The 15,246-nt window shown below is 36.7% G+C and overlaps 1 protein-coding gene across 3 annotated transcripts in view; it reads left to right on the top strand.

Annotated features, from left to right (window-relative positions):
* The window catches only part of LOC136881030 (polycomb protein Sfmbt), a 381,497-nt gene that overhangs the window by 227,386 nt on the left and 138,865 nt on the right, over window positions 1–15,246 (top strand). For all 3 annotated transcript variants that reach the window (XM_067153628.2, XM_067153622.2, XM_067153627.2), the window contains exon 10: window positions 13,502–13,761. In XM_067153628.2, coding sequence (XP_067009729.2) covers window positions 13,502–13,761 — 260 coding nt within the window. The remainder of the gene's footprint in view (window positions 1–13,501; window positions 13,762–15,246) is intronic.

Raw genomic sequence — 15,246 nt, 5'->3', positions numbered from 1 at the left:
CTAAGACTTACGTTAAAAACGCAATAGAAATGGTTGTTAGAATTAGAGATTTTAATATTTTACCCCATTATACCATTCATTCCTTTGATATAGTCAATATGTAGGTACCCAGGCATGCCCATTAAGAACACAAACTAATAAAATTTTAAAAAACTTAAGTAAGTACAGTAGACTTAGTAAACGAAAAATAGATGAGTTTATGCATATGTTAGAGTTTATTTTAGATAATAAGTATTTTAATTTTAATAACATCATTTATCAGCAGAAAGGCCTGCCAATGGGGGCACCATCCTCGGGGATCTTAGCAGACATATACTTGGACCTTAGGGATCCTAGCAGACATATACTTGGACCATCTCGAAAAAACTAAGTTTTTGGCGTCCCCGATGGCATTGTATATTGGACACGTTTTGTGGATGATGTTAGAAGACTTCTTCACCATTATAGATCAACAACTTACTAGATACATACCTATCCCACATCGTTCCATCTATATGATGGGTCGACGAATGAAGCCCCTCCACCAACTTCTGTCTTTGTACTTTTCTCCTTCTTCAATGCTGTCCCAGTCCCCTCCTCATTGCTGAATGTCGTTTTTCACCATGTCTGTATGTAACATTCTTTGCCGCCCTCTTGGTATTGAATATTTTAACTGCAGATCATGCATTTTTCTGGGTATGCAATCAGGATCCATCCTTCGCATGTGACCATACCATTTGAGTCTACGCAGGGTTATGTTATCCTGCATTTTGCCAACCTCAGCCATGTCACTGATGTTCTCATTACAAACTTACTAGCAGAGAAAATATACTCAACCATCTTAATGGGATAGATCCGTATGTAAAATTCATCAAAGATTCTGAAAAGGAGGGCTCACTAAACTATTTTGATCTCAATATTATTATTATTCGTAATAATAATAGTAATAATAATAAATGAGCTATTTACTTCGGTCGCATGCAAACGACGTATGAAATTTTATGGACATTTAGCCCGAATGGATGACTCACGACTGACTTAGAAAATATTTCACCGAGCTTGATAGCTGCAGTCGCTTAAGTGCGGCCAGTATCCAGTATTCGGGAGATAGTAGGTTCGAACCCCACTGTCGGCAGCCCTGAAAATGGTTTTCCGTGGTTTCCCATTTTCACACCAGGCAAATACTGGAGCTCTACCTTAATTAAGGCCACGGCCGCTTCCTTCCCACTCCTAGCCCTTTCCTATCCCATCGTCACCGTAAGACCTATCTGTGTCAGTGCGACTTAAAACAACTAGCAAAGAAAACAAAAAAAAAGGAAAATATTTCTTATTGTCAATGGAAACCGACAAACCAAAGTTTGCTGGCTAGTGGATACACAAAAGAACCTCGCAGAAGTCAACGTTGATCCAATAGCAACCACAAGGAATACATAGAGACAAAAGATCAACATCCATAAATATGCACCCAAAAATACATCTGAGAAAAGCTTGAAACTCAAAAACTCATGGACACTAGAAAGATGGCAGGCCCATAGTGAAAGGATAGGGAAGTTTCGGGAAGATAAGAAGATGAAGAATGCCAGTGCTATTTAATGGTTCCACGTGCTCCTTAGGGGGCTAAACGAATGTATATATGTACAAAGGAAGGAAACAGCAAGGATAATCAGAAGTACTAAACGAGCCTTTCAAAAGGAGAAACTTATAGAAATGGACAAAAACTTTATAAAAAATAACACCCGTGACTTTTATCAGACTTTTAAGAATGAATTAAAGGGGTACCAAACTACAAATGTTAGTTTCAAGGATGAAAACGGCAGAATTGGACTAAGCAATACTGAAAATTGTGAGATATTAGCAAGATATTTTGATCAACTTTTGAACTGTCCTGAACCAAGTCATAAATTAGAATTTCAAGATATTGATGAAAATTTGGAAGAAGACATACCACCAACTATAAAAGAAATTGAAGAAGTAATTAAAACCCTCAAAAACAACAAAGCTAGCGGAGAAGATTCTATTACAGCGGAACTTTTGAAGTGGTCCTTGCCAAATATAGCAAATGAGCTACAATTACTCTTTGAAGAAATCTGGAAAACTGAAAAAATTCCTGAGGAATGGAAAGTAGCCTTGATACATCCACTCCACAAAAAAGGTAATAAACAGGACGTTAATAACTACAGAGGAATATCTTTATTAGCAGTGGCATATAAAATATTTTCCAAGATTTTATTAAACAGAGTAGAAACAACACTAGACAATCATTTAGGTGAATATCAAGGTGGTTTCAGGAAAGGAAGATCATGCTCAGAACAAATATTTAATCTTAAGTCAGTAATTCGCCACAGGTTACTTAATTCAAAGGACATTGTAGTCATGTTTGTAGATTTCAAAAAGGCTTTTGATTCTGTTGACAGAGAAACTATATATAAAATAATTCGAGAATTTGGCATAAAGTCTAAACTGGCAAATCTAATCCGTGAAACACTTACAGACACAGTCTCTAAAGTGAAATTTCTGGGAGAGATATCACAGCCTTTCAAAATAAAAACTGGTGTACGACAAGGCGACGGACTATCCCCAATTCTTTTTAATTGTGTCCTAGAGAAAATAGTGAGAATTTGGAACGAAAAACTTATTGAACTCAACATTTCACCGATAAGGTTAGGAAGAGGAAACAAAAGGATTGAAATAAATTGTCTTGCATTTGCAGATGACTTTGCAATACTTTCTGAAAATGTGACATCTGCTGTAACCCAAGTAAATGTCTTGGAAAGAATCGCCAGCAGAACTGGCTTAAGAATTTCTGCAGAAAAAACAAAATTTTTAACAAATATTTGGGATGCACCAAAATTTCTGAAAACAGATATTGGCCAAATAGAGAGGGTAAAAAAATTCAAATATCTAGGGGAAATAATCCAAGAAAATGGTTTAGAAAAATCTGCAGTAGAGGAGAGGGTACATAAAATGGAGAGAGCTTATGGTGTCACCAAAGATATCTACAATAAAAGATGCCTATCCAAAAATGCAAAAATAAGGCATTACAACACAGTAGTGAAGCCAGAATGCCTATATGCAAGCGAGTGTCTGGCATTAAACTATAATTTAGATAAGCTAGAAATACTAGAAAGGCGAATCATGAGGAAAATATTAGGCCCACAAAACACAGCAGAAGGTTGGAAATTACGAAGTAATGCTGAAATATATCAAAAAATAGAAAATATATCAGATGTAATGAGGAAAAGGAGACTTATGTTTTTTGGACATTTATATCGAATGCAAGATAGTAGATTAACCAGTAAGATTTTCAGATATTTGTGGAGTAAGAAATCAACGACAAGCTGGGTCAACGAAGTAAGAAAGGATTTAGAAAAAAACAATATAACAACAGAAGAAATAAATAATAGAGAAGGCTTTCGGTTAAAAGTATTGAAAATAGAAGGATTCCAAGGTAGGAAAGTAAAAACGACTGGTTCAAAGTGGTCTGAAGACAGAAAGAAGAAACATAGTGAACAGATGAAAGCGTACTGGAAGAAAAGGAAAGAACAAAGAAGAAGGAATTGAAATTGGCACGTGGTCCTCTGGTGGCCCATTCGAAAGAATAATAATAATAATAAATTATATTTTAAGTTTTTCAGGAAGCCTACACAAACCAGCAACACCAGTAAGCAAAGTTAGTGCTTTCACGATTCCTTTATCTTGAAGGATTTTAAAGACGAAGTTAAGACTATATGTGTCATAGCTAACAGTAAGGGTTATAAGAAACAATTTATAGACAAAATCTATAATTATAAAAGGAAGTGTTTGTCTGTCTGTCTGTGCGCGATGCCCAGCAAAATCTACAGCACACAGAGATCTGAAATTTTGAACATGGGTAGATGGAAAGGGGTCCGAATGCACCTCGAAGCCGGAATTTTCATTTTTGCTTTCGTTGGTGAGTTATGAATGAAAAACCATCGGAAAACGTGCATTGGGATATAACAATCCAACATGCTGTCACCAAGATTAAATGCATCGAGTCACTGTCGCTAGGCAACGTACATAAAATAGGTAGAGAACACAATATTCAAGGAGCCATTTTACGTCCAGGGCGTAGGAGACCGTTTTTAGTCTTATATGGTGTGAGGGCATATGACGCTGTTGATGCTCTGCAATGAACACGGCTCTGAAACTGATGACGAATATTATTGAAGCCACCATCATGACTGAGCATGCTGCGGACGAAGTAGTATTCCTCGGACTGTAAGTCTATTGAGTAGGAAGCCATTTTCGGTGCGCGACACGAGGAGCCATCAGCCCGTAATATTCGGAAGTGTTTAGGTGTACGTGCGCGAAGCCCAGTCAAATCTACGGCACGCAGAGATCTGAAATTTTGACATAGGACAATCGCTTAAAGTTGTAGGACTCCATCCTTGAAAACGGTGCTTTTGCAATTGCCAACTGTACATGGATTGTTCAAGAGTTCGAAAGGCAAACACAATACAGTATACATCTTACCTCCAAATGGAAGGACATTAATATAGTTTATTCCGAAGCTCTATAAGGAAACAATATATTTTGTATTATATAACATGGTCTTTTACATGGTTTTAATATTATTTGTACCATCCATCAACCCGGTATCTTTCGGTGCTACGTAAAGCAACTAGCAAACCCGGTATCTTAAGCATTGAAAGTAACAATACAATAAAAATAAAATAATGTATTTCATGCAATTTACGTCAAAATGATGTGAGTTAATAAATATAATGTTTTAATTTGCTTTTAAATAAATAGTTTAGAAACATCTAACGGTTCAATAAATGAACGCGGGTAAAGCCGCGGGCATATGCTAGTATACAATAAAATTAGAAATAAACAAGGCATAAATTTAGCTTACAAGGCTAGAAATACCACCTCATACATGCTATTTAATTCACAGGTTGTTGATAATAATAATAATAATAATAATAATAATAATAATAATAATAATAATAATAATATCTCAACTCAAAAATTGTCAATCCTGCAAAGCATATTGTGTGGAGAAATTTTGTAACAGGATATAAGGAATATTTAAGTGCCGTCAGATATAACCACTTCTCAGCCATGAGCATACATATGAAAGAATCTGATCACAGTTGCACATCAATCGAACAAGATGTAAAGATTGTTTATCTAGCACAGAAAGGCCCCTTATTCAACATCTTAGAAATTTTACGTATTCAGTATATTAACCCGGAATATAATTTGAATGTAATTAATTAAAATTTGAATTCTTTATTTGAAACTTCTGTTCCATTTCCTTGCAGGTTTACTTCCAATGACACATGGCTCTGCCCTCGGCGAATGATGAGATTTACCTTCTCCGCATTCACTTCCTCTACCAATCCCTTCAAGCTCCCTTACCTCCCCCTCCCTCTGTCTCCCTCAAAGCTACCAATCTGCAACATCATAACAAGCCTGATTAGTATGCACTTGACCACACTTTTGAATACATCATTCTATTGGGCAGTGGGAGGTTAGTCATATTTTACTACTTATAAACTTATGAATTACACACTCATCACATTCCTCTGTACATCGAATTAATTTAAGCCTTTTTGTTTACAGGCATTTTTATCACTATGACTTTTTTTTAATGCCTTATTGGCAGCTAGCCTAATTATGAAACATGGAATGTTTGTCAAATACTGCCCAATTCTGTCAAATTTTTTTAGCATCAAGAGACACATCTGGGCAAATGGTCATTAGTAGTGCTAGGAATTTTAGGTGCAAATTTTGGTTAAAGAGGTGAAAAATAGTGCTTTAATATAGTCAAAGAAAGGTGCAAATTTTAAATGTATATATTCATACAAACATCACCAAAAACAATTTTACACCATATGAAAGGACACAACATTCACTCATGTTACCAAGTATTAAAAATCTGCCCAAAACAATTCCCAGAACACAATGTTATTAAAATCACGTCCACAAAGTTGCCAAACAGATAACATTTCATTGTTATTTTCAGTGAGGTTGCATCTCCCGTCACTAAGTAAATACTTATACATAGAAAAGTTCATCGTCAATAGTCACAAGTGTTTGCAGTCTATATTAAATGCCTGTTTGTTGCAACATATGTAACAGCAGGGTTTTAGGCTAAGCTCTGTTCTAGTATCTGCTTTGCTATACCATCCAGTGCTTCTTTCACATCCATCACAACAGCCCATTTAAGAAATTTCATATACCCTCCTTATTCTTCATATGCTTTGCCATAGCTATATATTGCATAACATGATTACGTTGGTGGTTTAAAGTTTTTTTAAAATTGATATATCACAAACATTGCACCTCAGAACTGACCCGTTGCTCTGAATACCATCAGCACTAAATTGTTTAGCACTATCACATATTTTCTTGGCATTCATTTTCTATTTCAGTATACTTGATACTGATACTACAGTAATAGCAAATAGGAAGTTGAACGTTTTCACCACTAATAGGACAAGGACAGACAGCACACACTGTCAAAGCGTATTCTGAACTGTCACTTACGTAATAATAATAATAATAATAATAATAATAATAATAATAAGGCTGCCAGATAAGCAGCTCATATTTGCCAACCCTTCCGATATACCCGGAAACATTCAGTTTTTTAACTCGTCTTCCGATTTTCCGATTTATTTTTAATTCTTCCCATTTTTTACCAATATAACCTCCAGTACGGTCAATACTCTTCCTCTAGGATAAATTCTTATGTGCTTGAGTAATTTACCCAACCTCATTTTCAAGCGTATATATTTGATGCTTTATTTCGCGAGTGTATCGTCCGTCGCCTTCGTGTATCGTGTTTCCCAATGTTTCCTGCTCGTTACAGCAGCATGTGTGCTTTACGGCTGGGGATTGAGTACGGCAATCGTCCTACAAGCAAGAGAGAGTCTAGCGCGCGCTAGCGACACAGCGACACAGTTAATCGTGACGAAAGAATTATTTTCTTATTGTCTGGTTCACGCACTATTAACATAGTTTCTGTGCGTAATTTCATTGATGTTGTAGGCCACGTGTTTTTCTAGCGGTTCTGTGCTTTTCCCCATGTCAGAGTCGTATGTTAATAATGTACGAGACATACCGATCTGTTTTGTATGTGGCAGTTTCGCGTATTACAGTGCATTTTTGTTTACTCTTACTTCATAATTTTAATTAGTTGAATGTATTTCAGGGAGTTGTGTCGGTGACAGTTTCTGGTATTTTCTCTTCACGTTATGGCCAAAAAAAGAACATAACAAACATTATCTTCAAATGTTCAGAGATACCTATAAAATTAAATTTCCGTTCAATTTACAGTCTAATAAAGGAAACTATTATGTTGCGTGTGTCGGTTTGATATAAATATAAATACAGTGGAACCTCGATATCTCGAATCACCTCTGGAGATAAATTTTATTTCGAGTTATCAAAATTTCAAGATATAGAGAATACTGTTTTTGAGCATGTATAGCATATAATTGAATCATATGTATCTACGGGCTTTTACTGAATACATTATCTTAACAATACTTAAAAATATACAAAGAAACTCTTTTGCGGCGTCACTTTAATTATAACACTTATTATAGTAACTTTTTAGAAGACAGGATACAGTACATACAGCAGTGAAACAAGAAACATAGCTGCGTTAACACCTTTGAAAAAAAAAAAAAAAACGTTAGTCTCCTCTGTTTGTTGCTGTTAACTTTTCCGCCCTTCATGTTGAAACGTCTCGTCAATACCACACAGCCGAGTTTCGTATATGGAGCTTGTCATCCGCGACTTCTGGGCTTGCTTTCGGACGTGACCGGTGGTTGACACCCGCGAAACAGCGAGGCTTTGCAGATTTTTCGATCACTAGAAGTTCAAATTTTTCGGTTCCAGTCATATTAGTTCCCAGCTTCACTGTAACCCTTTCTTTACTTGCTAACTGTTCCTCACAAACCAAAAATGCCGTATTGCACCGTTGATGTTGCACAAAATTCGAGTTACAGAGTATTTTTCGCTTCAAGGGAGAAAATGTTTGTTTCGAGAAATTCGTGTAACCGAATTTCGAGTAAGAGAGAAATAAATACACGTGAAGAATAGGACAGATGGCCGGAAAATTTAAGTTACAGTAGAGTTACTTCGAAATACTGAAAATTTGAGTAATATATAATTTTATTAAACACATTGTGCACAAGGTATTAATTAATTAAACGAAATTAGCATCATTTGCATAGTGTGACAAAGTCAATGTCCTGTCTTTGCACTCAGTGATATGATACGCGTTGCATGGTCCTCCACATATGGTGCACTGACATCTGTCGGTGGGGCTGTGGTATCCCTTGGTTGAACATATTCGGTGATGTAGTCTGTGGGCTGCCACTCTCGTATATAAATGGCGCAGTTGGTAGTTGGCCTTTTTCCATTCGTTGCTTGTCATCACTGGGGTGGTGAGGAGTCCGGGATTGATGTCCCTCGCTTTCTGTCGCCTGTCTTCTAGGAATCTGGTGCTTTGTGGTATTGGTATGAAATTATGAGCTTTCATCAGGTCTTCTATAAAGAAGGTTGTGTCCGCCAGGATATACGTTATTCTGTTTTGCGTGTATTTTGAGACACAGAGGATTCTTTTCAGGTAGGCTGTTTTAATTCCCTCTAATCGCTTCAGATTCGAGTATGTAAGGTGGTTCCATATAAGCTGTATGGCGTATGAGGCAATGGGAGCAATCTTTATGTCGAATAGTCTCAGGGCTGTTGTGATGGATAGTAGATTCAGTTTCTTTATCTCGAGAGTCGCCTTTATTGCTCTTACAACTCTGTCTTCAATGTGCTTGGAAAAGGCATGTCCTGTCACTTGCAGTGCGAGTCCTAGGTACTTGTAGCTTTTGACTATTTCTAGTACTTCTTCCCCGCAAGTCAATCTATCAGTGTTTGCCAAATTTCCTCCTTTTCTGAATTTCATTATTTTTGTCTTTTCCCTATTTATAACTAGGTCATTTTCTTGGGACCACTCTTCCAATTTGTTTATGGCTTCTTGCAGGGGCTCTCTTCTTTCTAAGAGCAGGATCATGTCATCAGCGTACAATCACATCCTCACCTCTTCTGTTTGTGTCCTTTGTATCACATCATGGGTAAGTACGTTAAACATAACGGGGCTTATAGGATCTCCCTGGAGTACTTTGTTTGTTTACTGGATTCCTTTGGATTGGATTAGGCCATCGTGGATTCTGATTGTATTTTCTCGGAGGATGCTTGCTATGAACTTAAAGATCTGACTTTCTTTGTCTAACACAGGCTTTAGTTTTTCCAGTATTCTATCCCTGTTTACCCCATCAAAAGCTTGTTTGTAATCAACGGATGCTGCATATGCATGGCCTTTGGGTTTAGCCAGGGCTTCGCTTATGAATTGGAGTACGTGTCCCACCGCTTTCGAGATATCGAGGTTCGAATGTATTATTATTTGTAAGTATGTGTCATAAAGAAGTAATCAGGTACATTTTCTTATAACCATTCTTTTTTTTTGTTTTTTAAGATTTTAAACTTAATGGACAATTCACATTGTAATTGTAGATATGTATGCCTTTTATCCTGTCTTTTTTTTCACTTAGACCGTGGTGCAATATATGTGATGAAATCCAAGAATTAATAAAAAACCCTTCCCTTGTTTGATTTTGAAAAGTTGGCAGCTATGGCAGTTGATGAAGTGTGGCAAGCTAATAGTTCAACAATCACAGGTTTATACTTAAGATCCCAATTAAGTGCATTATAGAGAGCCTATGATTCTAGCAACAAATTGAGGAACTACATAGAACGTAGAACCAAGCCTGACAGGCAGAATGTTTGGCTTTTCTTGTTTCATTTCTTTAGGAATAAAATGCAGCAAAGGAACCAGAAAAGTATTAAACAAGTGGGAAAAGGGGCTGACATAAAGAATAGTTGCAAAAAAGGTGCTAGCATTGATAAGAGGTGCAAAAAAGATGCAACCAGAACACAGTTAAGGGTGTTCATTTTATGTTTTCCTTGCAAGACAAGCTAATTTGGGCATTTTAATAGTGAAAAAGAATTAAGGTGCAGCACCTAAAATTCCTAGCTCTAGTCATTAATGTATATGGGAGATTTTACCACAACTCATAGAGTACATGAACACATTAAGAACGTTTTAAGAGTCACATCATATCTTGTTTTAATTTAAGTGTTTTAACCATTATTGGTTGTGCGGTTAGGGTTGCGTAGCTGTGAGCTTGCATTTGGGAGATGGTAGGTTCAAATCCCATTGGCTGCCCTGTATATAGTTTTCTGGGGTTTCCCACTTTCATACCAGGCAAATGCTGGGGCTGTTTAATTACTTGTTAATACTTTACCGTAGCCTGTACTTCTTTAAGTGGAGTGATGATGATGATGGTAATACCTAAATATTGTCAAAAAATGCGAGCAAATAAGACTGTAAAAATAGCAAACTATGACTCAGAAGTAAGCATCTCAGTCTACAGTAAGTCTACAGTAAGTCTACATGTAAAGTAAATTCTACAAAAACAAAAACCAAAAAAATGTAATATTTTAAAGGTCGAAATACATTTACCTGCAGTGTTGGAAAATTGATTTTTGCAATAAAAATTTGGTTTCTCTATAGCAATCAACTCCATCTCTAACTGAGGCCTGAGTTTGTCCTCTTCTCTTCTGTTCGCATATCCCCTCTTAGAAATACGTTGTGACGAATAGATTACCTAGTGAGATCACTCACAGAGTTCAAGCGCATTCCCTCAGAGCAGCGCTAGCAGAGCCAATCACCAACGCCACCCCATGAGCTGTTTTAGTGGACGTTACAGTGATATGCAAATAACCAAGTAAAACACCCAATAATTGTTTACTTACGAATAATACTGTCAGAGGGTTGTAAATACTATTGTTGGTCCCCACAAAGAAGTAACTTTGGACTTTAATAAGAGAACACATGAGATAAAATAGGACATTACAAAAAGCGGAAGCAATATTGTGCTTTACATACTTAAAAACAAGACTTTTTAAACATAGCACATAAAACATTGAACATTCTGTGTGTGACCGAGCTCAATAGCTGCAGTCGCTTAAGTGCGGCCAGTATCCAGTAATCGGGAGATAGTGGGTTCGAACCCCACTGTCGGCAGGCCTGAAGATGGTTTTCCGTGGTTTCCCATTTTCTCACCAGGCAAATGCTGGGGCTGTACCTTAATTAAGGTCACAGCCGCTTCCTTCCACTTCCTAGGCCTTTCCTATCCCATCGTCGCCATAAGACATATCTGTGTCGGTGCGACGTAGAGCAAATAGCAGCAGCAGAACATTCTGTGTTCGTAATCTGCCCCTGTAAGAAATTAATCCTAGCGTTGACTGAGGAAAGAGACATTTACCTCACATTAAATTAAGAGTTTCGTTCTTTAGTCGCCTTTTGAGAGTCACTATTGGCTTTTGGGCATCAGTAAGAGAAGTAGACTGGCTGTGAATTGAATGGATGAAAACCATAACGGTATAAGTAGCATTATGGTCATTCAGAGAAAAAGGCATTTAAACATCGTCACTACTCATATAAGGCATGCTATTTGTAGTTATACCACCCATCACTAGAGCGCAGAATATTACCGCTATCACTTGTATCTCTTTGCTGGTGAAAGGATACATTCTCCCGGAGTTACATCGTGCACTTCATTTTTTTTTTTTAATGTCACTAATACCATTATGGTTTTTAACCATTCAATTTGACTACAGCTAGGCTGACCTTGAACCTTACTGTTCACTGTTCCCATCACTGCTTCACATCGTGATTGTTTTTTGTTATTTATCTTCATTCCTTTTCCTACTTGGTGCCTTCCGTGATTTTACCTCAGTGGATAGGCATTTTGGTAAATTTGGAAAAATATGAGGCACCATTCCTGGTTTTAATTTTCACATCACACGAGGAAGTTGAATGTTTTCACAGTTCACAACGAAACAATCTGCCTTTATAAGTTAGTTAAATCTGCCGATGAATGCAGGTCACATATTCTACTTTTGGCTGACAATTGCTTATCTTTCCACAGAACACCTCACGCCCATTTTGCAAACAGATTATTTTGTTTTGGCGGTAAAAATAATCTTTACCATCAGGCTTCCTTCCGTAACCCGATTCACAACCTGGATGGAAACAGTACGACATTTTTCTCAAGTTGATTGCACACACAAAGCACTGCACAAATATTAATACAGACTTTCGGAAAACATCAAAACAAATTCCCTCGAAAGGTGTTAAAATTGTTACCATGACTTCACACATGCTATTACCTTAGTCGCTAACGACAATGTTAAGAGAGCAAAGTGATCACATTAGGTAGTCTATTCGTCATGATATCTTGATTATTATGTCAGAATTAAAGGAATTAATTTTTCTGGGTAGTACATATGAAATAATGTTAAATAAGACCTACTTATATGAAAGCAAATAAGACGGATTTTTTTCTCTCTTCCTACTTCTGTAAATGCACAGCTGGTGCTGCTGCCAAACCACAAAAATGACACTTTTACCAAGCTCAGAATAAGTCCAAAATATGTTCTTGTATAACAAATAAAAATCACTTGATTTGAATTAGAAACCAGTTTAACATGCAAATAAAGGCAGGAAACAAAATATAGCTTTCCATGAACATCCGAGTCGTGGTGGTGGTGGTGGTGGTGATTATTTTTAATATTAAAGGGGCCCCATCATCTAGGTCATCAACCCCAAGCAGAATTATGTTCATTTTATTGCAAATGTTTGTTCGTGTCACAGACACCACTATATGCACTGTTGTATGCTGCACTGCAATTACTCACATAGAACATAACTGTTGGAAATTGTTTTTGTAATAAAAGGATTCATCTCTAAATCCCTATCATTTGTGTTTTGACACTGTGGTGCTTTCAAAACAAAGAATGCCTAAACAAACAAATTGCTAACCCAGATTGATTAGAGTGAATTTCATTGCACATCTGCGACAGAACAGAATATGCAGTTGAACTGCACAAGAATGAGAGCAAGAATGGAAATAACTTGTTTGTTAGCAAACACTGTGGTATTTGGTGGAAACAAGATCTTTATCATTACAAGGCCTTTAAGTATCCATAGAGCTTTTGGGGAGACTGCAGGACTGTCTCGCCTAATCTGCTCCGGGATGCTGGTCAGATTACACATATACGAAGACCTCAGGGTTGATCACTACAATACCTTTACAAGAACTATAAACTGATCATCTTCTGCTTAGGTTTGGATGAAGTAGCATCTTATTGTGGGTTCTATGTGATCTCCAGCACTTTTAGCTATAATTGTTAAACACTGTAGCTTTTCCATATATGTTAATATCTGTATTTTTCTCTCTGGGGACAAAAGGAGATTTCACTATTTTGTATCAGTGTAAATTAACAGTGAAATGAGTGAACAGCATTCAAATAATTTGAGATGTGCTCAGTTACAAGCTGTATAATTGTGGAAAAAGACACTTCTCTTTTCCTGTAGTGATATACATAATATTTTTCAAGGAAAATGGACATTAAGTTGGCCTTGCAGGTTTCTGGTGCCATCAAGATTCTCCATTAATTCACCCTGTAGGGTGGGCAAACAGGGTTGGACAAAGTATTGATGCTCCAAGGGAATATCATGAACGGTGCAATCTTGGAATGCTGAATGCCGATGATGCGACTGAAGAATATTTTATTCCACCCAAACCAGTAAACTTTCCTCCAGGAGTGGAATTCAAGGAAGGGATGAAACTAGAAGCTGTTGATCCTCTGAATCTCTCCTCAATATGTGTTGCAACAGTCATGAAGGTATTACACAATAGATCTACTCAGGTTTTCTACTCCTGTTATCATGTTAGCTGTAGTAATTTTTAAAATATATTTGGTTCTTGGATTGTTTTGAAAAACTAGTACTTTGTTTTTGATTTTAAATTGTATCGTATGTAGACACAAGTATTTATCTCCTTTATTATTACTATAAAATCTAGAAATTCTAAACTACGGTAAAACCTGTGTAAACTGGAATTGCTAAGGACTAGAAAATATTTCCGTTTCGGGAGAGTTCCTGTTTTATGCAAGGTTAATCATATTTGATGCTCACTGTGTTCCTGTTTCAAGTCATATATATATATATATATATATATATATTTAATAGAATTTCTAGAATTTTCTTTGAAACAAATGTTACACTGCATGCAAGTACTGTATAATATGTTTTAATATCTCCACTCAGAGGTTGCGCGAAGACAAAGAATACACAGTACACAAAGATTAGTGGTTTTAAAAAGTAACACTTGCAGTATAACACAACTCTAAAAGAAATTTGTGAATTTTAACCTAGAATATTTAAAAATTCTAAAAAGGAACATTCTAAAAAAGTACTGTAATATCTACTGCAGAACAATAAAAGTTCACAGAGGTACATTATTTTTTTCCCAAAGTGTTCTTCATAACTTTTTCCTGTACTAGAGCAGTCTGTCACAGTTTTTGGTAATGAAAGACTCATTAGCAGCTCTGAATTATTTGCAACTAATGCAAATCCCTCCCATTGCAGAACAGATTGCAATGCATTATACTTGTATACACTGAGGAAATGGTAGTTTCACCGATGGCATCTTCTTCGGTTTCTGATCCACTACGAATGCAATCCATTTCAGGTTCAATGCCACCTACTGTGAAAACATCTCTGCAGATGTTGTTGTTTGAGTCATCAGTCCATAGACTGGTTTGATGCAGCTTTCCATGCCACCCTATCCTGTGCTAACCTTTTCATTTCTACGTAACTGTTGCATCCTACATATGGTCTAATCTGCTTGTCATATTCATACCGTGGTGTACCCCTACCGTACATACCACCTACACTTCCTTCAAAAACCAACTGAACAAGTCCTGGGTGTCTTAGATGTGTCCTATCATTAAATCTCTTCTTCTCGTCAAATTTCGCCAAATCGATCTCCTCTCACCAATTCGATTCGGTATTTCTGCATTCGTGATTCGATCTATCCATCTCACCTTTAGCATTCTTCTGTAACACCACATTTCAAAAGCTTCTATTCTCTTTCTTTCTGAGCTAGTTATCCTCCATGTTTCACTTCCATACAATGTGCCACGCTCCACACGAGTCTTCAAAAGCATCTTTCTAATTCCTATATCAGTGTTTGAAGTGAGCAAATTTCTTTTCTTAAGAAAGCTCTTCCTTGCTTGTGCTAGTCTGCATTTTATGTCCTTACTTCTGCCATCGTTAGTTATTTTACACCCAAGTAACAATATTCATCTACTTCCTTTAAGGCTTCA

The sequence above is a fragment of the Anabrus simplex genome, chromosome 9 (genome assembly GCF_040414725.1).
Source record: "Anabrus simplex isolate iqAnaSimp1 chromosome 9, ASM4041472v1, whole genome shotgun sequence".
NCBI classification, from domain to species: domain Eukaryota; kingdom Metazoa; phylum Arthropoda; class Insecta; order Orthoptera; family Tettigoniidae; genus Anabrus; species Anabrus simplex.
Note: the sequence above shows the minus strand (reverse complement) of the source record. Positions and strands in the feature narration are given on the sequence as shown.